The sequence below is a fragment of the Tinamus guttatus genome, unplaced genomic scaffold, assembly GCF_059628265.1.
Source record: "Tinamus guttatus ecotype Peru unplaced genomic scaffold, ASM5962826v1 Tinamus_guttatus_pri_ptg000171l, whole genome shotgun sequence".
In the NCBI taxonomy this organism is placed as follows: domain Eukaryota; kingdom Metazoa; phylum Chordata; class Aves; order Tinamiformes; family Tinamidae; genus Tinamus; species Tinamus guttatus.
In genome coordinates, this window is record NW_028288705.1 from 3,091,092 (window position 1) to 3,115,982 (window position 24,891).

The following is a 24,891-nucleotide window of genomic DNA, read 5'->3' on the forward strand; positions in this document are numbered from 1 at the left end:
GCAAACCTTCAAGTCCCTGAATTAAAGCATTAGCTCTAGAACATGAATCTAAGCCTGATCTTAAAGAGTTGATTTCCCATAATATTCCTATATAAAAATGCAACTGAGATGGGTCTAGAGAAATGAATAGGTTATCCTTGAATTCAATGAAAAGAGAAGCTGTCTTGCAGACAACTATTTGGTATTCAAAAGCATTTTAAAATAGTACATAGAAAAAAATATCCTTGTATTTATGTGACATTAAAATTACTTCAGAAATTTATCTAGGAAGGTTCATCTTCTCACTTCTGGTTGTTCCCCTGCACTTACCTTCTAATTCATCTTCACCTTACAGTTGGGATTACCTTCTAATGCATCTTCACCTTACAGTTGTGAATAACCTATACCTGTCAAAGGTGGGCTAAAAATGAGCTTTCACATATGAGTCTTCAGCAGGAAAGGTGAACAGCACACTGCTTCCACAGACTGATCATTCTCTCGCTCAGCATTAAAGTGACTCCAGTATTGAAAAATTCTTTTCAGGTAAGCTTCAGCTGAAAAGAGAAAAATGTTTCTCCATTTATTTTTCTCTAGATTAAGACAGCTGATAGTGTCATTTGCATGGTTGTGTTTTTTAACAGTCAGGAAATGAAAAATACTGCAGCAGTGATAGTTTGCTGCAGCTCTACTGAAGAGAAAAAATTGTTTTTAAATGGCTTAAATGAAAATTTAATTAATCCAATCACTACTCATGAAGTTACTATTTTAAGCACAGAAGTAGTAGTAACATAAACTTGTGTTAAGAATCACTGTGCTTTCCTGCTGAAGTCAGTTTTCCACTTATACCACTAAGCTAGTATTTTGTTTGAATGAGTCAGATTATCTTCTCCCCCTCCATCATTCAGCACTATTACCTACAATTTTTAAAAAAATCTTCAAAGTCCCCAGGAGAGATCACCAATTTAAACCACCAGCATAACCAAGGGTATTGATCTTATTGATCAATATTTCAATATTAATCATATTTCATTCTTCCCACTGAAGCTTTGTGAAATGCCAGATAAAAAGCCTAGTTCATTTCTTAATCTTGATGCCTTCTTTGCAACAAATGGAATACAAAACATGTATGGAAAGGTTTCTACTGTAGAAAGCAGTATATTCTTCCTGGCAATTCCACATTTCCCATGCATTTTGTTTCTTGCTCAGTAAAAAGCCTGAGCTGCTCTACGGAATATATAAACGCCACATATATACAGAACATAAAAAGGCCATGTATAAAACTAAACATGGCCATGTATTTTAACTAAAACAATATGGACTAAGAGCCAATGGAGAAGGAACACTGACTGGGTTTCCCTTTTCATCTCCAAGCAGGCAAGAAACCATGAGGGCAAGAGCACCTGCCCTTAACTCTTGATGAAAATTTAAGGCTTAAGGTCTCCAAAGAGACTGGGCATTCTGTCACAAAGTCACTGTGCAGAAAGGCAAGACCAGAAATACCAGTCATGAGACAAGCCTAAGAGCAGAATTTTTAATGCCATAAGCCCCTAAGCGTATCAAGGCTTTGCATTTTTGGTAACAGCAGAACGAGTAAAATAGCATCACACAGTAAAATAACTCATGTGCCTACGTGTTGCTCAAAAACATGAAATATTTATCAAATTTTAAAGATAAATTTTGAAAAAATATTTGATAGCAGCCACCATTATCATACTTGAGGGTGTTTTTAATAAGAAAACCTTGTATTGTTAGAACCCACATCTTCACCCTGAGCTGTACTACTGAAGTCCAAAGAAAACTGGTTCCTACTACAACTATGAATGGATTTGAGCCTTTCTGGTACTGGAAGTCTGCAGAAGAGTCAGGAATGCCATTAACCTTGGTAAATACTGGAAGTTTAAAGTAATTGTCTCAAACATGAAAGCTGCCATAAAGACTTAGGTACAGACTCAGGCCCTATTACCCTACACTGAAATCAGTATTTCCCACTTTTCTCCCTTTTAACAGAAGTTCAGCTTCAGAAAAGTTACATTTTTGAAAATCTTTGGCAGTTATGTCATCGACTATGCCTCAAACTCAAAAACCCCTTTTTTCACGGTCTTCATGGCATCTGAGTGAAGTTATTGTCATGGAAAGTATTGCAGTTCTCTTGTAATGGCTTGGCACAGAGTATGACAGAGTCAAGCCCATGCGGACAGCCTATGAGTGGCTCAAGAGGCTGACAGAACCTCTGCAACCTACAATACCACGTACTTCCCATTACTGAAATAGTGCTATTAATGGGAATTGTTGCTACAGGGCAGACATCCAGATACTTAAGGCAAGAGGAAGAAAACATTTTGAGATGTATTCTACAGTTACCAGTGGGAAGCTCAATCCCATTCTCTTACTTTTTGATCAGACAGAAGTTTTTTGTTTGAAACATCAGCTTATATTGAAAATATCTTTGTATAAACAACTATAATACTACAAAGTAGTATCGATACAAAACACATCAACATCAACTGTTCTTTAAACTGTTAAACTTTATTATAAATTAAAATTTCTTTACAAAAAATTGCACATAATTGACCACTCTTAGGTTCTGATGCACTGGCATTTGCAATAGTTTCTTTAATCTTCAAGTTTAATAGTCTCTGCCGTGAGTCCAATGCAGAAAAGGGCAGTAAGCAGCCCTCTTAGAGCCTTCAAGTGCAAGAAGCATACTTGTGGCCACGGCAGTTACACTTTCCTTAAAGAGCGGCTGCTTTTGTTTTAAATCCTGTAATGAAAAAGTCTCAAAAAGGTTTAAAAAAAAGGTAAAACCCAAAGTGGACTACTCATTTTTGTTTTTGTTTTTGTTTTTTTTTTTTAAACTGTAAACACAGCCCAGTAAATTAATCCCAAACACAGATCTCTCAGGCATCAGCGAGAGTGTCAAGTGAATCAGGAACAGCAAAACAAAGAAAACAGAAAATAAAAGGAAAACATAAAAAAAAAAGTCTGTCATTTTGATTAACTATACTTACGTACATGATGTTATGAGAATCTGGCAGGGCCCAGAAGCAAGGCCAGACAGGGAGTTCATTTATCCAGACAGGAGGCTCGTGTTACTTGTTTCCAGGTTCAAAGAAAGCAGGCTGGAGACTTGATATGCTCAGCAATACTCATCTGCCTTACACAGATCTTAGGCATGGATCAGCCTGAAGAATCATTCAATTGATTTTGGCATTTAATAGGACTTGGGGCTGACCACACTCAGTGTTCAGTGATTCTTGCTTTCTGTTCTGTATGTGTTTAAATTTAAAAGCTCATCTAGGCTGACTCCAACCTCTTGGCACTTGGAAACTAGTTTTCTCAGGTTATCAGTTTTACCTCCTCCTGATGCTTCAAACAAGAGTTGCTGCAAAAGATGGGGAAGCAGATATAAGATTTAGCCAAAGCTTGAGCATCACCACATCTATGGATATGGGATATGCAGAAAATTTGTATGAAACCTCAAACTGAAAACAAAAGGAGAAAACATTACATCTTTCCACAGTGTTGCACACAGAGGTAACTTCTGCAGGGCTCTCTGATATAAATGGTGGACCTGTAAAATAAAAACAAATATTAAGTCAGCACAACTTTGTATATGCAAAACATGAGTGATTTGAAGCACAGAGAAAAATGGTTGCAAGATTTTTTATACAGTTAAAAACACAGGTTGCAAAGTTGAGCATTAGGTTGCTACTAAAAACAACAGCTAGTTTATGGCTGGCCTTAATTCTGATCCCTGCATGCACATGGCTGATTCCAGGAGGACATCCTACTTTTCTTCACAAGACTCTTCCTTCATTCATATTCATTGCACAGAACAGAGCACGTTCATGGAATGAAGCAGCTAACTCAGTATTTTTCTTTCTGCACTCAATATGTAGTCCCAAGGTCTTGCTTCCTGCATACCATCCCAACTCTGTAATGACAATAAGTGTTTCCATAGGCTTTTTCCCCTACAGTATCTATCCGTGTTTTAACAATCACTATTTAACTGCAACACCCTAAAACAAGACTATTTTCTAAAATTAAAAACAAATTTAGAGCTAGGAACGTAGGACCAAGGACTTTAATGCATAGGTGTAATGGAGCTATATCTAACATTTGACCTTAAATCTAACAGGCTAATTTTCTATGCAAACCTTTTATCTTCACTTTCAACAAAAAAATCTTCCAATTTTGAAAACAAATAAAGCAGGGATCTTGTAAGTCAACAGCCTCATTAGGCTCAATGGCTTAAGTGGTGTCCATCTAATACAATGACTGAAACAGGAATCTGTGACTAATTACAGCAAACACTACAGAGACAGAATTAAGGCCGAATAAGCAATCATATCTTTGGTATCTCTTGACTTTGAGCTATTTGATTTTATAAACTGAATAATAAGCTAGTTGGAGGTGCCTTTTTTTCAAAAAGGAAAAAACATACAAGGAAAAAAGAAAGGTTTCACTTGTGAATCTAACAGCTATGCAACCCATCGTGAATCCACTAGAGCTTCAGTACTGTTTCAAAAGTAAGGCTTGCAGAAGGAGGGTGCCAAGAGGCAACTACTACAAGAATGACATGTATCAACATACTGTATTACACAATGGCAGAGAAGTAGCTTAAACACCACAAACAAGTGGTGAGTCACAAGCACAGGGCCTCACAATCCCCCAGTACAGAGCATCTGTATCCGCAGGCAAAACAGTGCTCTCATGGGAACAGCAACAGCAAGAAGATCCAGTCCACTTGAACTGAAACGTGATTCATATAAGGTGAATATTTTCCCCCTGAAATACTAGAAAGCAAGCCTGTGGGCTTTGAGGGAAAAAAATCGAGGGTTTGCAAGAAAAACTCTCTAAAAGATGAGATCCTCCCTACATATATTTGCTTGTCAGACCCATCCTTTCAAATGCAGTCGTTAGTAGCTTCCAGCACAACGTTGCCCCTTCACTCTACTGCACTTTAGTTCTAGCCATCTCCTTCAGGAGAAAAATAGAAGTGGGAGAACACCATGAATCTCCAGTAAAGGGAAGACACACATGAACAGCAAGTGCAGGTACTAATAATATACCCCATTCTAACTCGACTGACAAAGGCATTTTACACTTCAATCATTTCAGGGTCTACACAATATTTCAGCTACCCAGAACTCTTGGGTTTGAGTGCTCATGACCAGTGCTCTGGATAAAGTCAAGGCATGAAAAATCTTTAGAGAGTTTAATGATTACTCATTTTAGCAAGCTGTGTTGACTTACTTCTCTTTGTCCCATTAGAAAGCATTCGGCAGCAATGGCTCTGAGAAAAAGAAATATATAGAAATATTTATTCTTGAATGATTTTAAATGCCATTAGTGGCAGAACACTAACTGTGGAATGGAATTACAAATTCCTTGAGCAGAAACTGACTAACCTCCAATGATCTATAGCGAAAAGAAAAAAATAACCATTTTTTAAAACAACCTTACATGAGCAAGACATTTCAGTGGTTCCCCATTATGAACAAACACTGAAGAAAAAGAGCAGTTCAGCATCACTGGATAATGGAGATTACTGCTATTGTGATATATAAAGGGGAGGGTAGAGAGGAGACAGAAGTCAATAATTGAATTATAAAGACACCTTGTAAACACATTATTCGTATTTTATCTGCATAGTATCCAATTACATGCTTCCCCAAGAGGGGAATTCAAATTCTCACTTAAAGAAGCAACAGTACCTCTTTTTGTTGTAATGAACAGTTACTGTTTAAATAATAAGATGAGACTTCTAGTACAAGCCCAATTTGAAGGACATTTCAGATTTACCTTTGTGATGTAAACCTTACAAACAAAAGCAATATCTATGAAAACAGATGTATGACTGTTGCATTACATTTTCCAGATGGCCAGGCATGTTGGGATATTATATGTAAACATCTTGGCTTGCAGTTTCAGAATTTGAACATTGCTCTCCTCCCAGTATCGCAGAAGCAGCCTGTAAAAAGCATTTGTGAGAAAAAAATATCACTCTAATCACTGGGAACAAAAAAGCAATCTAAAGACACAAACATATTACACAAAGTACATTATACCTAAATCCAACCAAAAGCTGCAAGTGAGGAAAAGAGCCAAAACAACAGCACATAGTATTGATTGATCATGTTCAGGAAACAAAAAAGGAATAGTTTGGAAGAATATCTATAGAGAAATCAAAGAAACCATGAGTTTGGCACACTGCAGAACCCATCTTTAGCATGTGTAAGGTAACTACATATCTGCAGGAAGGCTAATCAGTTTTGAGGTTGGCATATACTGCACAGTCAGAACTCTTCACTCATTTGATATGTCCACATTGTTTAAGGAAGCCCTGTGTTCCTCCTACACGGAACCACAACTTGGATAAGAGTTTACATTAACGTTTTTTGTTTTCCATTCATAAGATTTTTCAAAATTAAGGACAGTGCCTCTTTGCCAAACTGAAGTCAAGTTAAAGCTCAAGGTAGCACTATTACACACCAGCATATCCATTTTGTTTGATATATATTTTGGAACTGTTTTAAATAACTCATGAACAAATAACAAGATTTTAGCAAATTTGGTTCTTTACACAACTGAAATTTTGACGATTTGCACTCATATATAGTATACTATAGTGAAGGTTATTAATAATTCCTTTACATAATTATAGTCTTTCTGCATCTGAAACAGAATTCTGTCAAAGGTAAAGAGACTGAGATGTCAAAAAGCACAATACGCCTCAAGTAACTTGTACTAACAGATTTTTTTGTAGTACAAAACACCATGCAAACCTTGCATAAAAAACACCCATTGCTAATAATAACATCTAACAGCCAGAAGTTTGTCTTAATTACAAGTATTTTCACATACCTCAATGCGAGTCCAGGATTAGTAGGCATGATAGAACAAAACCGTTCCAAGGTTTTGGAATGCTGAGACTTTGGAATGCAGCTCAAGTAAAAAAGAATTACCTGTAAAATTGGAATTTTAAACATTAGTATGTTTTATAACTGTCTAATTGTGAGAAAGCCATAGAATTAGAAGCCATAAGCATTATGACTAAATTCAGTTACCACAACAGAAATAATTTCAAGTACAAACCTCACCCCTCAAGGATAGCAAAAATCAATTCATGCAAGTAATAAATGCCAACTCCCTAATACAGATTACAGTCCCTCCAGGTTTAACAGGTGAAAAAAAATACTGGATGCAAATAATATGGAACCTAGGATTTATACAAACAAAATAAACTTCAGAAGTGCTCAATTCAGGCTCCTTCCTCTTGCCCTACTTTATTTCTCAACCACTATAATTTCTAATATCAAAACTAACAAATTGTGTCTCCCCTTGTTACAACTCTAAACTCCATCCTCTCTTCCTTCCCTTATGCAGTTTTTCTCCATCTAAGAAAGAATAGTTTGTCATTAACAATTCTGTCTACACAGAGTCAAAACAAGTTTTCTTTTTAACTTTCATTTTGCCTTAGAACACCCTTTGTCCAAAATATTGATGCTAGCTAGTCCTTAGCTACTGACTCAGAACACTACTCTCCTCAGGTCTTTGTTTCTTTTTCTAGTAATTCCTAGCTGTCAGTGTGCATAAGTTAGTGGTGCTTTATTGCAATAAGTATGCTATATCAATCTCTCTGAAGGTCATCAGTCCTTTAGTTTAATTAAAAATATCCAAAGAAACATTCCTACCTTATTATGAAACTCATAATTAGTCCAATAATCAGCAGTACTAAAAGGAATTGGGTATCGTGTGGGGACTGTAACCAAACATCTGTTCACTAGGTCAGTAAAAAGCTTGAACTCTTGAACTTTGTTGTTGGATCCAACAACTTTGCTATTGATAAAAACAAGGTAACTAGAAAGGAAAAAAAAATAAAAATAAAAAAGATGTTTCTGGTGATCTTCACTTCATTGCAAGATTAAGCTATTTTCCTTCCTTGTGAACTTACTCCAGCCAAATGTTCTGAACTGTTTCCTGCTGCATCACTGCTCCCAGAGCTGCTTCAAAAGCATCCAGTGCTTCACCAACAGTAGCATGAAGTGACTGGCACAAACTGTTCATAAAGGTTAAAAAAAAGAGCTGTAACACAAAGCTTGTTAAAAAGTAAAAAGAGTAGGAAACAATTAAGAACTTGATATTTCAAGATGCAAGAAAAAAACACCCTTTTCAGTTTAGCATCATTACAGACTTTTTTTTTTGTCAGTCAACTTATTAAAATGGTAAAGTATTAAAATGGTAAGTATTACTGCATGTAATACACAGTACAGAAACGACACCGTTTAGATATATATTTTTTTAAACTTTGTTTAATAGAAACAAAAACCTACCTATTACCGTCTACACTGACAAAGTACCTTTTTACTAATCCTTACAACATGGAGGTTCTGACTGCTCCAGAACAGAGACAGATATTGAGCTTCCCTCTGGAAAATCCAAAACAGTCAATTCCAAAGTTACATTAAAAAGAAACCACACTTGAGAAATGGTATTGCAAAGTGGAAGGAAGGGGAAAAAAAAAAAAAAAAGAAAAAAAAAAGAAAAAAGAAATCAGTGTTCTGAAACAAATACTCCTGGGGAATAGGGGTAAAAATATGCTGACAGAAGAAAGAAAAAAAAAAAAAGCCACACACACAGCCTAAACACTTGTTCCACATCTCAGACCAACATAGAGGACCTTTTCAAAAATGGAAGCAGAAGGAATTTTTTGTCCAAGATTCAGTCAACAATCTTTATTTCAAGGTATAATGAACAAAGGGCAAGACTGTCATTAAGTTGCAAGTGAAAAAACATCCTGAGGAAGACGACGAGATTACAGAATAGGAAAGGGCTGATGGGGCTACCTTGCTACAGCCTGTAGAAAGCAGAGGCATTCTGCCCAGGGCCACACAGACTATCAGAATTCCTGACCATAGCTCTAGGGGAAAGCAAGACAATAAACTAAATCACCAGGGTGCTAATCTTGCTTAAAAGGAATGTAAAATACGGTTCCTTAATCTTTTCAGGCTCTGATAATTTACTCAGACTATTTTCAGAGTGATAAAAGACAACTTTGCCATTTGGCCTCTACTCTTGAAAAGACAGATGGCACAAGCTCAAATCCATAAGCATTTTATTGTGACAAAACTCAAGCAAGGAAGCACTCAGCTCTCCATCAGCTTCTTAAGTAATTTAGGGATTTATTTCAGGAGTACCAATTTATTTCTTACAATGAGGTGCCTAAAAACAGATGCATCTGAGCTTAAGTTCTTTAATAACAAGATAATAATAACCCCAAGTGTCCTTCTAACAACATTTCTAATATGCAAGTATTAACCTTTAAAAAAGTGTACTTGCAAAGAAAAGACAACTAGGCTCAATTCATTTAAATTGGAATTCATGGACAATACCAGAAGAAAGTATTAAGATAATTTAATTGAACCTTATACAAAGATGTTCTTTGAAAACACTCCCCTTCAGCTGTCCAACAGTTAAAAACCATCAGTAACAGAGTTGAGAGAGTTCTAAGGAGTCCTCAAATCAGTATCTGAAAAAATATTCCTATCTTTGTCCCTTCGTTTGTCTGGAAAGCCAAATAGCTACTTCTGAAAATGGCAAACGCCCACTTCTTAAGCAGTAGCATAAATCAGCATCTCAGCAACCACTTCAGAAACTAGTAAGTTTTCTTTAACTGCCATCAGGGTAACTAATACGATCTGCCAGGCAGTCCCAGATATTCTTGCTATCAAAAGAAATGGTGGGAGAAACAAAGAGGAAGAGAAAAAGTTATCTTTACACGACAACAATCATTCACCTTTACACATCACTTCTTGAGATGAGGTCACTTGGCCATACTCCTGTAATAGGCAGGATCATTTGTGAAGAGTTCCGACTTTTATAGCCTGTGGTTACAAAATCCATTAACAGCTCAAACAGTGGGTCAAGAGAGATGGGAAGACCAAAACTAAGCAGAAAGTTAATAGGGTGGAAGTAGGAACTATGGAAGAATAAAAGACGACAACTGACAGCAGGAATAAATACAAGGAAGGTACTGCAAGTGACTTAAACCAGAAACCTCAACTGATGATTTTATGAAACGAACACACCTGTCACTGGCCAAAACATGGAATAATTTCTGAAAGATTTCTCAAGTGTAGAATTTGTGGTGATGTGCAATTTAGTTCCACAGAACTGTCTCTGTTCTGCACCAGCCAGGTAGCTTCTCTAAGGATTGGCAAACCACTTAAAGCACCTGAAGTGACATACTTCAGCAAATAATGATCATGTAGTTTCACACTTAAACTAAATTTACTCAGACCCAATAGTTACTCCACAAATACTTTAGAAAGTCTCACCAGTAGATCTGCCACAGATACGGGATTTGCTGATTTACAATGTCATCCGTGAGATGTTCTTTATAGAGGGGTGATGTAAATTCTATTGGCATTGGAAAATTCAGGAGATACCTACAAGAGAAAGTAACATGTGATTATTCACTACATGTAAGGAACAATGAAAAAAAGCAGATGTAAGACTTATTTCTGAAATATAATTCATAAAATGTACTAAAATAGTAAAAAAAAAAAAAAAAAAAAAAAAAAAAAAAAAAGACTCACTATATTTTTCTTGGATTATAACTTAACTCTCTCCAAATATATATTTTAAAGCATTTACTCATTTTTTCCTTATGCATAAGGTTAAGTATTTCTTTAAATCTGACACGTCATTTTTCCGCATAAAACACATCAACTCCTAAGATACACTTATCTACCAAAAAAAAAAAGTGAACTGCATCTAGATTAACTTTAGTACTGACACTGAACTTAAGAGGAATAAAAATTAACACCTAACTTGGCATAAGTTTAAGTAAAGATGGTCTTTCTTGGAAGCCTCGGAAGAGGCATTTATCTTTCTTTGACTATAGGGAACATTTTAGAACTTCAAGGAGTTTCCCTCAATCAAGGGTTTAAGAGCCAGGGTCAAATTCAACAGACTGAAGACCAACCTGTGCCTCTTCAGCATAACAGTCCTAATTGAGAGTGTGCATGTATTTACAAACTTAGGTCTTCTTCAAGTGCTTAGATAAAGAATTTCAGGCATGCTGTTTTTGGCCCCCAGCTTGGGGGGAAAAACAGCACTGTGGTGCAGATAATCAACAAATTTCCATCCCCCAAATCCAGGCATTAAACTTGCTGATTATTTTATCTCCAAGTTCTTATGTTTTAGATATTTGTGCAACACCACCAAATCATAATTTGTTCAAGCTTTAGGAAACTTGCCAAGTTAAAAAACAGTCTCAAGAGCTCTAAAAGTCTCCCCAAATAAAAAACACACCTAAACATACCTTAAGAGATCCATGGGACTGTGTTCTTGACATGCATTCTCAAAGAAAGCTGCCACAAAATCTTGCAACAATGGAAGAATACTGTCTGACCTTCCCTGTTTTTTTAAATTAAAGAAAATGTAAAACAGACATCACATAAGATATCAGCCTAAAAATGACAAGAAGAATTTAAGCACCATAAATAACAACTCCTGTCCCTATCTCTGCAGTGCTCCCTTGCCCTCACTCTCTCAAGAATGAAATCCTACTTGCTCGCTGGCAGAAAACAGCTGAAAACATACTACAGTCTCACTGTTAGGATTTTTTATTATTCTTGCATAAGGCTACTGTTAACACTGGATTAGAACCAATGATCTTGGGTCTAAATTCATGTTAGTTAAAATACCTCTAATTACCTATTAAGGGGTCATAAAATTTGTTAATTCTACTTTTCACATCTATAAAAAGGAGTGACAGGCATTATAAAAGTATTATACACATTAATATATTTGATAACTGTTTTGAAAACACAAGCTACATAAAGCCACAAGACTAACGCAAAAGGGTTCTGTGATAAAGTATTACCTGAGAGATGAGGAATTTACACATTTGATAAAAAATTTCTGCATTCTGAGGATTCCTCTCAAATGCTGCAATCCACACTTCATAGGCCCTGTCACTCTGCTCTATGTGCAAATACAAGGAGGCCAAACTCTCCAAGAGCTGACAGTTGTTAGGGCAGAGCTCCAACAATGATCTACAGAGTTCTATAGCAGACTCCCACCTCAAATAAAAATAAAGGTAAGATTAAAGAAAACAGAGTTCAATACTCTTAAGTGAAAAAAATGTTTAAGAACAACTTACCTTTCAAGAAGCTTCAGCAAAGCTATTTTATTTCTGTAGAGAGGAAAGCAGACAGCTATTCTTTTGTCAGCGTCAAGGCTTTCATCAGCACATGTTTTAATTGCATCTTAAAAAGAGAGGAAGAAAAATCAAGCCCTTAAATTTCAAGTACTTTCCAACCTATTTGAAGCTGTCACATCAAAAATCTGCAATACATAAACATGTAAATTATTTTCATGAATACTGCTCTTCTAAGCTATGAAGAAGGGGAGATGACAACCTTTGGAAAAGGTCTTTACGAATCGCCACCCTGAGACCAAAAAAAAAGAAGTCTTCCAGAAGTATAATCCACCATGTGTTTAAATCCATCCTATCAACATAGTGTTACAGCTACATTACAGATGTAGAACAGAACATTTTATTTAAAAGTATACGCCAGTATTTCCAGCATGGGTGTCGAAAGCTGTTGTCTCAGTAAAACTGCTAATATAGGCTATTCTGTTATGCTGGGGAACAAAACAAAGTTACCCAGTACTGAACCCTGCACCTACCCTCAGGTCTTTGTGCCCTGCACTATCATCTGCAGCAAAGCTGCTTTCTCAGCAGCAATCCCAAACTGCTGCTCACTAACACACAGCAGGTGCTGGTGTTCAGATGCCAATATGAAAAACTATCAGGTCCCGGCGCAAGTCAACAGTTTTTCTCCCAGTATTTCACTTTGAAGACAAGCACAAGCTTTGGCCTGCCTCTTCTCAACAAGCACACACTAATCTTTCAAAGAAATAGCTTTCCAACGGACATACCTGAAAATGCACAGGCATAGGGAGAAGAAAGGGAATAGCAGTGGAAGCTTGGGGGCTTTCCTCACTTTCATGTTCAAATCACAATGAAGTATTTACAGGATGGAGCATGATGGCCTGCAGTATTCAGCAGCAATGCCACACTGCCTTTAAATTGCAAAAGGTGGAGAGTATTTCTTGATTTGTAACAAATGAGCAATGTACTGACTAGTTTGCTTCCCTACACTTACCTTCAAACACAGCCAGCAGCGTATCAGGATCTGTTTTCACATCTTGAATCGTTTGCCAGGGTATTACAAATGGCTCTTTGCTCATTATCCTTGAAGGACTGGCATTTGCTGGATCGTAGAGCTTGGCAGGGAGAACGTGGAACTCCATGAGGTGCACATAAACCAGCCAAGCCAGGCAGCGGTCGCTCCCAGTAAGGCGCTCCGACACTGGCTTCTCATTTGCTGATTTTAAAGCATTCTGTACAAGTTAATAGGAATCACAGGATTACATTTTAACCATGAACTCTGTAAGATCTAAGAATGAGAAAAAGGAACAAGAAGTTGAAATATTCTAGGTATTTAATATGCAAGGACGGGGAATAAGCAATTCCCTAGAAGATTTTTGGAAGTAGTGCTCTAACTATTAGCTACTCAGGTAGCTAATAGAAAACCAGGGAACAAAGAAAAAGGTACATCCAAAGTTTACACTGCCATCATACTTTGCAACAGAAGTCTCTAAGAATTTCAGCAACTAAAGAGCTGAGGGAAGAGCTCTTCCAAAGCTGCAACTGCTGGAGGCACAGGCACCACAAAGACAAACATGGGAAGCCAGTTAATTTGGAGGTTACCTGCAGCAGAGCAAGAGCATTCTGATGCCTTCCTGTGAAAAGGCTTAAGTGAACCCGGTACAGAAGAGTCTCCAGCAGCTCAAAGGACAGAACATCGGGGTTTTCTTCTCCCCCTGACCTCTCCATTAGGAAACGTAACATCCTCCCACACACATAGTCTTTTCCATCAAAGGAATTCTCCAGATTCAAAAACTAGAGAGAAATTTCATATAAGGAAGTCAGAATAAAGTTTCCAAGTTAAAGTTTAAAAAGCAGAAGAATCACACCACAGCTTTGTATGAAGATGGCTTCTGCCACCCTACAAACTGTACTTCCTTCTACACATCAAACTGTCATACTAGGTCTCAAATTTCAGCTTAAAAATTAGATCAAAATTCAGGTTACTGATCCTTAAAGATCAAATACTTAGAGCCATAGAAAATTAAGGTAAAACAATGTACTTTTTCAAGAGAAACCAAACCACCCCCTATTCCCCAAACTTTTCCTCAAGAAATGCAACACCTTGATTTTTGAATATCTGAGAAAAAGTGGCAATTTCTACAAACATCCTTCAAATGAAACTTTGAAATACTTCATTTTCTGAGCAACATCTGCAGTTTTCAGAAGACTCTGGTGTTAACTTAAATCAGCCTTTCCCTTTCATACTTTTTCCATTGTACATGCAAAAATCCCAGGGCTTCTACAGCACAGATATTTCACAGGCCTATTACTTACTGTCCACCAGATTTGATAAGAAGGAGCATATTCCACTGCTGTTTCACACATTTCCTGCATCTCTTCCTTGGTTCCTCTTTTTGAAAAGAGTCTGAGGTAATGACACCAAATCTCAGAATTTTCTTTGTTGTTCTCAAGGGCTCGAGCCAAAACATTTAAAGCAGAATCTAAACATTCAGATGATGAGCTGTAAAAAGGAAAAAAAAAAGTCACACCCACTGAATTGCTCCACTACATCATAGTTTTGTTAACAGGACTCATACAAGATGAAATACAAAAATAGATGATTGTAACTAACAGGACAGTGACAGCTGGTCATTAGGTTAACACATGCTGTTCTTTACACCATAAATTCTCTAAAAAATATGAATTATAGGGCATGAAAAGTTTTTTTTTCTTTTTAAAAGAAAAAATCTGATTCAAAGGTGCTACTAATTCAATTAAAATGGGTAATATTCATCCATAAGCAGAAGTCTCATTCTGAATCTGTATAAAGGGACAATTCAGATCATATTCAGATCATATTGACTCAAAGCTTAAGTAAAAATATTTCCAAGAGTTAGTCAGGTAAGTTAGATGATTTTTGTTAAGATTTAATTCACATTCTGTATCCACCAAAGCAAGCCTTTATTCCAAGTTTCTATGCATGTCATACAGGTTTTCTTTGTTCCTAGGGTGCTACTTTTTGAGCTAACTCATGAGCTGGTACCACTAAAGTCATACAAGATTAGCTCAAACAGCTGACTACACTGCAAACCACGCAGCTAACCCTTAGTTTATAAATATCAAACTTCCATAAAACCACAGAAAACTTCTGAGGCCACACATACTCTAAAAATAATTCTGCCTAGACAGTTAGAATGGAAAAAAATGTGTTTCAAAATAAGACTAAAAATGTACAAGACTCAAACCTTTGTTCTCTCTTCTCAGCACTGCACATTCAGAAAAAACCTTCTTTTCTTTGGCTTTTTCCAGCTACACTTCACCTCAAACGAAGAAAAACACCCACGCTCTTCCCCACTTTTTAGATTATTCTGTTTTTTTTTCCTAAAAGAAATCTTTTAGATTTTCTTTAGAAACCCAAAAGTAAAGAAAACTACAAAAAAAGAAACTGAGTGCTCAGTGGGTGATTTCTACATAGAGCGAGCTCTATGGCAGAATTGTCCTTGTCACAAATCCTATGGATACAAGTTGTTTTAAACATTTCAACCATTCACACTGCAGAGAAGACAAACTCATTTAAAGTTCGTTGATCTGTCTTATCCCCAAAAGAAAAATACTGCACTGTAATCTTGGGAATCCATGAGACTGCGCTCTTTTCAAACTCAAACAATGATCGCTCCTGATCCACTTCTATTCTGAATCAAAACCTACCTATACTGCCAGTGCAATTTATTACCCAAGTACCACACTTCACAGAGTAGAAAACTTATTTTAACCTGCCTTTAAAGTGATAAATTGTTATTTTGCCACTGAAAGTTCTTTCACATCAGAAAAATTGATTATAATAGCCAGAGTAAAAGGAAAAAAAAATGCAAATCTAAAAATGCCAAAGACTTACCCTTCATTTTGATTTAAGTATTTGTATGCAAGTTTAATCCAAAGTTGTACATCACAGGGGTTTTCTTGAACACTTGCCTCCAAGTTGGAAATGTCATCAGTCTCACTTGTAAAATATCGAACATCATCTGGAGTCACCACAGCATCAAGAGCTGGAACCTTTGTTTTATGTTCCGTGGGGTGAGCTGCAAATAAAAGTGGTTTCTTTTCAAAATGCAAACAGCCTGTCAGGTTAGAGCTGATATATATATATTTTTTTACAGGTTTCAAATACACCATCAACCATGGTGAAATACAGTTATTTCTGCACCCTCTAAAATTCTGTATTGCACAGAAAACTAGTTGTGCTTCCAAGATGAGGGCAAGAAATTAGTAGCAAAAAGGTGCTTTTATCAAAGCACACACACTGAGGCAGCTCATTGGGTAACATTAGATAGGGAAGAGATCTGACAAAGTTTATTTGCCTCAATTCTGAGCCTCTCAAAATCCTTCTTATAGGATTTGCAGGCAGAACCTAAAGCGCTCACCTGCATGAGTCACAAGCAAAAACTTGTGATGCTCAAAGCAACATTCAAAACTTCAAATACTGAAACAGCTTTTCTCTCCTGGCCTCAATTCGAAATACTAACTTTATCCAGTGTAAACTGACCAAATACATGGAACTTGATCACTTCTTATGGTTCTGAAACATCAACTAAGTCTACAAACAAAGCTGCAACACTCTAGGGAATGATTGCTTATGCTCCTTTCAAGAAGGTCTAAATTAAAATTCCATCTAAACTTCTAAATGTGTATTCTATTAGCATAAGTTAGAGTACATATAATTTCTTTAGAATGAATTAGGGTCAAAACTGCACTCAAAAAGCAAAGGCAAAGGGAAGTTTGCATGAACGAAGTAAGAAGCAAAAAAAGAAAAAGAAAACAAAAAATTTTCACTGAAGGACAACTTTAAAAGTTACAAGTTGGGAAAAAGCAGGTTGGTATTTTGTCCTTTGTGTGCTACACTTTTGGATTACCATATTTAATAGGTCCGAGGAATTGTTCCTCCTCACTGCTGCTACTCTCCAATGGAGGTTTTCTCCAGTACTTGGGTCTCCATTTCCTCTTATCTTTCCACGTTGTAAAGGGAGGTGCTGTATACAACCAAAGTAGTAGAAATTGTCTTTTACTTTCCCATACTCAAAATGAAGACTTTTTTCTGATAATAATATTAGACAAAAACATTATTTGAGGACTACAGAAGAACACAAGTTTCACTAAGGCTTAAACCTGTTAAGGTTAAGTGCATGTTTATAAGTGCATATTTTTAATGTAAATGTCATAGAATCATAGAATGCTTAAAGTTGGAAGGGACCTCTAGAGGTCATCTAGTCCAACCCCCCTGCACATGCAGGGTCACCTAGAGCACGTGACACAGGACTGCATCCAAGCGGGTTTTGAAGATCTCCAGAGAAGGAGACTCCACAACCTCTCTGGGCAGCCTGTTCCAGTGCTCTGTCACCCTCACGGTTAAAAAAATTTTCCTTAAGTTCATGTGGAACTTTTGGTGCTTCAGTTTCCGGCCATTACCTCTAGTTCTGTTGGTGGCCACCAGGGAAAAGAGACCAGCACCATCCTCCTCACTGCCTCCCTTGAGGTACTTATAGACACTGATCAGATCCCCTCTCAGCCTTCTCTTCTCCAGGCTGAACAGGCCCAGCTCCCTCAGCCTCTCCTCATAGGGCAGATGTTCCAGGCCCCTGATCATCCTCGTAGCCCTGCGCTGGACTCTCTCTAGCAGCTCCACATCCCTCTTGTACTGTGGAGCCCAGAACTGGACACAATACTCCAGATGCGGCCTCACCAGGGCTGAGTAGAGGGGCAGGATCACCTCCCTCGACCTGCTGGAGATGCTCTTCTTAATGCAGCCCAGGATCCCATTGGCCTTCTTGGCCACGAGGGCACACTGCTGCCTCATGGTCAACTTGTCGTCCACCATGACACCCAGGTCTTTCTCCGCAGAGCTGCTCTCCAGAAGGTCGGTCCCCAGCCTGTACTGGTGTCTGGGGTTATTCCTCCCCAGGTGCAGGACCTTGCACTTGGCCTTGTTGAATTGCATGAGGTTTTTCACCGCCCAGTTGTCCAGTCTGTCCAGGTCCCTCTGGATGGCAGCACAGCCCTCTGGGGTATCGGCTACTCCTCCCAGTTTGGTATCATCAGCAAACTCGATGAGGGAGCACTCTGTGCCTTCATCCAGGTCATTGATGAATAAATTGAACAGGACTGGACCAAGGACTGACCCCTGGGGGACACCAATAGCCACAGGCCTCCAACTAGACTTGGCACCGCTGATCATCAACCTCTGAGCTCTGCCATCCAGCCAGTTCCTAATCCATCTCACTGTCCACTCATCTATCCCACACTTTCGGAGCTTGCCCAGGAGGATGTTGTGAGGGACGGTGTCAAAAGCCTTGGTGAAGTCGAGATAGACAACATCCACCGCTCTCCCCTCGTCTATCCAGCTGGTCATTCCATCATAGAAGGCTATCAGCTTAGTCAAGCAAGATTTCCCCTTGGTGAATCCATGCTGACTACTCTTGAGCACCTTCTTGTCCTCCATGCGCCCGGAGACAACGGCCAGTATGAGCCGTTCCATCACTTTTCCGGGGACGGAGGTGAGGCTGACTGGCCTGTAGTTGCCTGGGTCCTCCTTCTTGCCTTTTTTGAAGACTGGCATGACATTGGCCTTCTTCCAGTCCTCCGGCACCTCCCCCGTTCTCCAGGATCTTTCAAAGATGATGGAGAGCATCTTAGCTATGACCTCTGCCAGCTCCCGCAGCACTCTGGGGTGCATCCCATCAGGGCCCATGGATTTGTGGGTATCGAGGTTTCTTAGGTGCTCTCTGACCCAAACGTTTTTCACACTAGGCTCAGAAATTATTACATTACTTTATAACAACCCTACTGTCTTGAATTTACTGTAAGTACAATTTACTATACTGAGACAAACGAAGAGACAAAGAAAGGAATATTCTTAGGTTATGAAGTCATTAAAGTATCTATATAAACAAAAACCCAAGTCTATTGTATTTAATGTATGAAGAAAGTTACTTACTATGACCTTTACTCTCATTGACATTGCTAGCCAGAAGAACAGCCATCTGATCCACTGACATTCGATCTCTGTTTATACCAAAAAGTTTTTCAACATATTTTTCTGAAATAAGAAATTTTTTTTATCTTAAACACATAAATGAAAGCAGGTAAATCAAGAGCAATTCAACCACCCAGGCCTCACCAGTGAATTTTGACTGCTTTAAGCAGCATGGTAGTTTAACATCCTAGAACACAAAAATGAAAAGTGAACAAGTTATGGTTAGGCAGTTTGCCTGTGTCCCAACAACATTACTACATAATTCCAACTTTACCAAAAAAGATTAGTTCCAGAGTCACATAACACATTCCCTCATGCATCCCGATCCCTTATTCTGAAAGCCACACTGGATATGTATTTTTTTTCAGCACTATCTTACACATTGCATTATATTAATCATTAAAATTCTTGAACTCAAATCTTTTAGGAAGGCCATTCCCTCCAGAAATCAATCTCTGAAACTAAAAGTGAGGAAAGTATTATTTAAAAACCTGTTGCAGCGCTGATTTCATCATCAGTGCTTCTTTCGGAACAACCGATCAGCTCTAAGTTGTAAGACAGAATATCTTGAAACAGCTGCTTTCGGCTAAGAGTGCAATCTTTCATGTGCTGCCTGAAATAAACAAGAAAATAAGAAGTTAAAATAGTTTAAATCACAGTTATAATTTTAAAAGGCCTGTAATTAGAAAGTTGCTTATAGTATGTATGCAAGTGATACTCATTGAAAGCAACATAGTTTGCTCTGAAATTTCTAATAAAGATTTCTAGGCCTTCTCTAAATTCAAGTTTGCATCATTACTTAAATGTAGTTCTCATTATTTCAGTACAGCCCTGTTCTTTGAAATAAATCTCTACTTTTCTAGAGGTCTGGTTTTCTACCGATGCAACACAGCATAACTATGTTTATCTGAACCAGAAAAGTCTAAAAAAAACCCAAAACCACAGACCACTGTGGATAAAGGATTCAAAGTTTTATTTGATACAGCTAGAGCTGATTCAAAAACTCTGACACAAAGAGGAGCAGAAGACAAATGACGTTTACTGCTATTGTATTGTTCCAATAGCTACGAGTTTCCAAATTGAGATTGATTCACATCTATTTGTTCTTGTATGAACTTCTTTTAATATATTGGACTTGGTTCTTCAGCAAAATATTTTTAAATCTGATTTATCATTAGGCTTCAAACAAGCAACCTTAGCCAATATTTTCCTGGAAAGCCTGAATTCCAGTATTACAATCACATAATATTCACTGCATGGTTTATTTTGCTTAAGAACATGAGATATATTCCTACTGTGCTTTGCAGTACTGATCACTCCCTTTTGTTCCATTATAAGTCCGCAGTTACACTGACGCTACAAAGCAAGGAGTCCACTCTAGAGTACCAAGTACTGAAATAGTGAAGTATTCTCTAGCAGTCTCTACTTTGAAAAAAATAAATTATACATTTTTATATATATTATAAATATATATAAATACATATACACACATATACATAAAGGGCCTTCTTTCTTCACAGACTAGTTGCAACCTTCTTTCCCTTCCAGCTAAGTATCTGCAGCAGGGTATGAGCATTTTAAAGTTACTTTTCTAGAATCTGCCCATAGGCTCATAAACTCAAACCTTTCAAATAAACGAAGAACATGTTTATTGGTCTGCAAGCCAGATAGATATCTGCAACAAACATTTACATCAAATGAACAAATTAAACAGAACTCACCATTGACAATCATCATCATTACACGTGCCCGTTAAATCAAAACGGCAGAAACACTGTTTTGGCTCAATCATATTGCTATGAGTTACAGAACTGAGGTATAGCTTTTCCTTGGTTCGAAAATATGGACTAAACCTAAAATTAAACAGTAAATTATTACGACAAAGCATATAAACCAAAACATCATTTTTATTAAACTAAAGATTTTAAAAAGTTAATATGTCATCAGTACTAAGTCTCATATTTCCCAAACTGTACTACAATCAACATTGCAGACTTTTGAGGAGGAGATGAAGAAAAGGTGGGAGAAGGAAGAAGAGGAGAGGGAGAAATAAACTATTTCTCAAATTACAGATTCTGCTCTATCACCTTGTTCTCCCTTAAAAATAAAAAACAGTCTGAGCTGAGGAGAGAGATACTTGTTTTTAATCTGTAGCTCAAGTGGATATTGTCAAGTTCAAGACTCCTAACTCCTTCAGGAAGCAAGGTTTTCATAAACTACATTAAACACACTTGTTTACAGATAACCACTGCTGTTCTAACCACTGCTATTGAATTCAGTTACTCCAGAGAGCAAATCCACTTACAAGAACCAGAATGCAATAAACTATAAAACCAGCATACTATACAGAAGTAAGGAACCCCACATAACAGGTAGAAAGTAGCTACAATTATAAGATTCTCTGAATGAGAGTTGTCTCAGGATAGTCAAATTTCTAACTAAAATTTATCTTTAGCATCAAGATGTGTACAAAAGAAGAATAGTGAAGACTTTGACAAAACTATCGCATATACACAGAGATAGAAAGAACTGTTATAAACCTCATACCTGTAGGATTTAAATACTAGAAGGGGGCTATGATATGGTCCAAATGGAAACGGTTTAATTTCTGTTTGTTTGTTTTGCGATGTAACAAAATCCATATCCACTGAAATTTCCTAAGAGGCAGATGAAAAAGATAAATAGCAATCACAGTAATACCTAATTAAAAACAAACAAACAAAAAAAACCACCACACACACCGCACACACTCACCTGACCACACAACAGGTCTTCCTTAGGCATTACAAAGGCAGTACTTTTTATTAGCAGCTCTTTCAAGCTGTCAGCTTTAGCATAAAGTTTTTTCAATTCTTCAATGTTCAACCCAAGGAATAGCTCAGGCTCCTCCGCTGCCTTTTTAGAAAGTTTATTCATAGTTTCTTGTTTTGGGGTGTCCATATGTTTAAGATTTGGCTTAGTAAAAGAATTGGATTCTCTGAAAGATCTCCTTCGTTCTCGGTTTGAATTAGACAAAACTTCATCATCAAAGTAATTTTCTTCACTGTCCAAAGAGAGTTTATCCTGCGTAAGATCATGAAGTGATGGCTGAGGTAATGCAAATTCAGATTCCTCTTCTATGTGAGGGACAGTATTTGATTGCTCCTTGTTTTGAAGTGCCCGAGCCTCTTTTAGCTTCTGAATCTTCAGAGCATATTCATGCTCCAGCTGCTGCAGTCGTTTTTTCTCTAGTGCAATCAGTTCTGCTGAATGCTTTTTTGGACTTGATGCAGGGGAATTCTCCAATTTCAACATTTTGCTTGGCTGAAAAGAAAGAAAAGTTCCCTGAATTTCACCTTCATATTTACTAATCTATTGAGAGGAGGCAAATTAGACATAGGCAACACATTTTACTCAGTTTATAAGACCGTATTTCAATTCTCTTGGCAGATGATTTCAATAAATGGCATGAAAACCACGAAGTTATAATTCCATTGACATACATGCAGATCTACATCATGTAGAAGTTCTCTGAAGAATTCTGATCGCATTTTAAAAGTGTGAGTTACAAAATACATAAAAGAAAAAACCTGATCAAACATTTACATTGTTTTACTATATTTTGATTTTCAGAAGAAAGAAATTAGAGCCCACTTCAGTGTCTTTAATACTAGACAGTTTTAACATTGTGCTTGAGGGCTACAGGCTGGGAAGTTATGTCCCTTCAGAGAAATACAACTTCTCTTATTATCAATCTATTTATGGCTTTCCCCTAAAAAAGAAATGGGAGCTTAGAGCAGTTTGGTTTTTTTTTTATTTAACTGTTTAATGCTTTTTCTGCTCAACTATTTAAAAATATGGATCAAAGATTAAGATTCTTAAAGGGCTTTTGGAAGTTTTTTCCCTATTTGCCTGAAATACCATTTGAACTACATTTCGTATCTAAAATTGCTACTGCTTTTCAAGTACAGTGTGGCTTAAGAGCATGCAGCAGACTTACTCCAAGATGCTCCTGCTCCAGTTTTCGTTTCCCTATTTCTTTACTTGCTACTGCTTTTGCTCGAGCAAGTTCTTCCCCATACTTTAATGCCAAAGCTTTTTTTACTGTAACTCGTTGCTGTACTTTATGAATCTGAAAAAAAAAAGAAAAAAAAAAGAAAAAAAAAAAAAGAAAACGATAGTAAGATGCAACTTTCAGGCATCATCACATAACAAAATGTAATAAAAAGACATTGGAATTGACATACTGATTAATCCAAAGAAAGCCTAGTTCCCCCTCAAATCAAAGTTTCCATTCCAACATTTGTACCTAAGAACACAAAGACTGCAAAATTAAAGTTACTTGTTCCTGAAGTTTCTTGAGAAACATCTTATTAGCATTTAGGATCTTCTCTGTTGCTTGTAGCTGTTCAGCCAGCTTGTTAATCTTATTTTCAGCAATTCTAACATTTTCTCTCTTCTTTGCCTCTTGCTGCAACAAGTGTTTCAAGACAGATTCATCCTTCATCAAAAGGAGTCTAAAAATATAAAAACCATAACAAAAACTTTCAGAGTGGACCTTGTGTCTACCATTGCTTACCCCAAATCCTCCTTATCTAAGCAGGAAGCTCATTTTCACCTATCAAACAAAACTAAGTTTGTCAAGACAGTCTTAACATCTACAAGACAGTATATATTGACAGTAGACACAATTTCAGAAGTCAACTCAGCCACTCAGTATAAATCAGGTTTCAACTGTAAGGGCAGGCAGAGGATAAGCGAGCGGCAGAGTTCTCACGCTGGATTTACTTTTACAACAACCCCAGAACCTACCTGCTTACTCAAAGAAACAACCTGACCCATTCCTAGGGCACGTGCGCCCCCTCCCAGAAGACCACAAGCCATTATTACAAGGCCACAGCAACAGTGTTTAAAGATGCATCAAAAAGAGCAACACTCAAGACGAAGTGGGTGGATGAAAGCAGGGAAAGCTTGTGCCTCAACTTTTCTCCAACAAAAAACTTGTTCGCAATTCCACACAGCAATAACCATGCGACAAGAAAAGCAGAAAAGGAGTTGACAAAGCACCTATTTCCACAGTAAGTTGGAGGAAGGGTGAGAAACAAAGCAGCATATTTAAGGAGAAAAGGAAACATTTCAAACAATATACCTATTATGAAGAAAATACTAATTCATTTAAACCCAACAACCGTAGCTCAGAAGCAATGAGACATTTTATTCTCAAAGCAAGTGCATGAAGTGAAAAGCATGTTTGTGTTTTCCTGTTTCATAGTTACTGTATTAATGAAGTTCTAGACATGGAATGAAAACAGTGGAAAATAGTGTGAAAAGTCTTATTTACAGGTTACCATCAAAAAAAAGTGACAGCATAGGCTGACTAGTTCAAGAAAACAGAAAAGCAAGGCTAGTTCTATTTTAAAAGTTATTCACTGAAAAATGTATTTACAGATTCATTCCTAGGCAAAGACAAGAGTGAAAGACTTACTTGTTTTTCTTAAGCTTTGCTTCTGCTTCCGTAACTTGCTTTGTCACTACTGCTATTCTACCAATTCCATCAACTTCACCATCAGAATTTGCAGGGGATGTGTTGTTCCTCAGTGGGTCAGTTTTAATTAAACGTTGTTTCTCACGACTACAACACAGATGGTAAAAGCAAAGATGTTCAGCAATTTCACCAACATTCACTTTGTTGGCTATTCCAATTGCTTTACTATCTCTGAAACACAAGATTTTTAGC

General features: G+C 37.3%; 1 protein-coding gene across 1 annotated transcript in view; it reads right to left on the bottom strand.

Annotated features, from left to right (window-relative positions):
* Positions 1 to 2,486: 2,486 nt before the first annotated feature.
* Positions 2,487 to 24,891, bottom strand: part of ZFC3H1 (zinc finger C3H1-type containing) — a 37,312-nt gene continuing 14,907 nt past the window's right edge. The window contains exons 12-35 of the mRNA XM_010222277.2: positions 24,640 to 24,786; positions 23,497 to 23,671; positions 23,155 to 23,286; positions 21,930 to 22,478; positions 21,723 to 21,832; positions 20,897 to 21,028; positions 19,667 to 19,788; positions 19,137 to 19,238; positions 17,059 to 17,175; positions 16,044 to 16,227; positions 14,483 to 14,669; positions 13,769 to 13,960; positions 13,161 to 13,398; positions 12,152 to 12,257; positions 11,873 to 12,071; positions 11,309 to 11,403; positions 10,320 to 10,430; positions 7,937 to 8,041; positions 7,677 to 7,842; positions 6,847 to 6,947; positions 5,852 to 5,953; positions 5,236 to 5,275; positions 3,488 to 3,550; positions 2,487 to 3,361 (exon numbers count right to left, since the gene is read on the bottom strand). Of these exons, the coding sequence (XP_010220579.2) occupies positions 3,224 to 3,361; positions 3,488 to 3,550; positions 5,236 to 5,275; positions 5,852 to 5,953; positions 6,847 to 6,947; positions 7,677 to 7,842; positions 7,937 to 8,041; positions 10,320 to 10,430; positions 11,309 to 11,403; positions 11,873 to 12,071; positions 12,152 to 12,257; positions 13,161 to 13,398; positions 13,769 to 13,960; positions 14,483 to 14,669; positions 16,044 to 16,227; positions 17,059 to 17,175; positions 19,137 to 19,238; positions 19,667 to 19,788; positions 20,897 to 21,028; positions 21,723 to 21,832; positions 21,930 to 22,478; positions 23,155 to 23,286; positions 23,497 to 23,671; positions 24,640 to 24,786 (3,613 nt within the window). The 3' untranslated portion in view covers positions 2,487 to 3,223. The remainder of the gene's footprint in view (positions 3,362 to 3,487; positions 3,551 to 5,235; positions 5,276 to 5,851; positions 5,954 to 6,846; positions 6,948 to 7,676; positions 7,843 to 7,936; positions 8,042 to 10,319; positions 10,431 to 11,308; positions 11,404 to 11,872; positions 12,072 to 12,151; positions 12,258 to 13,160; positions 13,399 to 13,768; positions 13,961 to 14,482; positions 14,670 to 16,043; positions 16,228 to 17,058; positions 17,176 to 19,136; positions 19,239 to 19,666; positions 19,789 to 20,896; positions 21,029 to 21,722; positions 21,833 to 21,929; positions 22,479 to 23,154; positions 23,287 to 23,496; positions 23,672 to 24,639; positions 24,787 to 24,891) is intronic.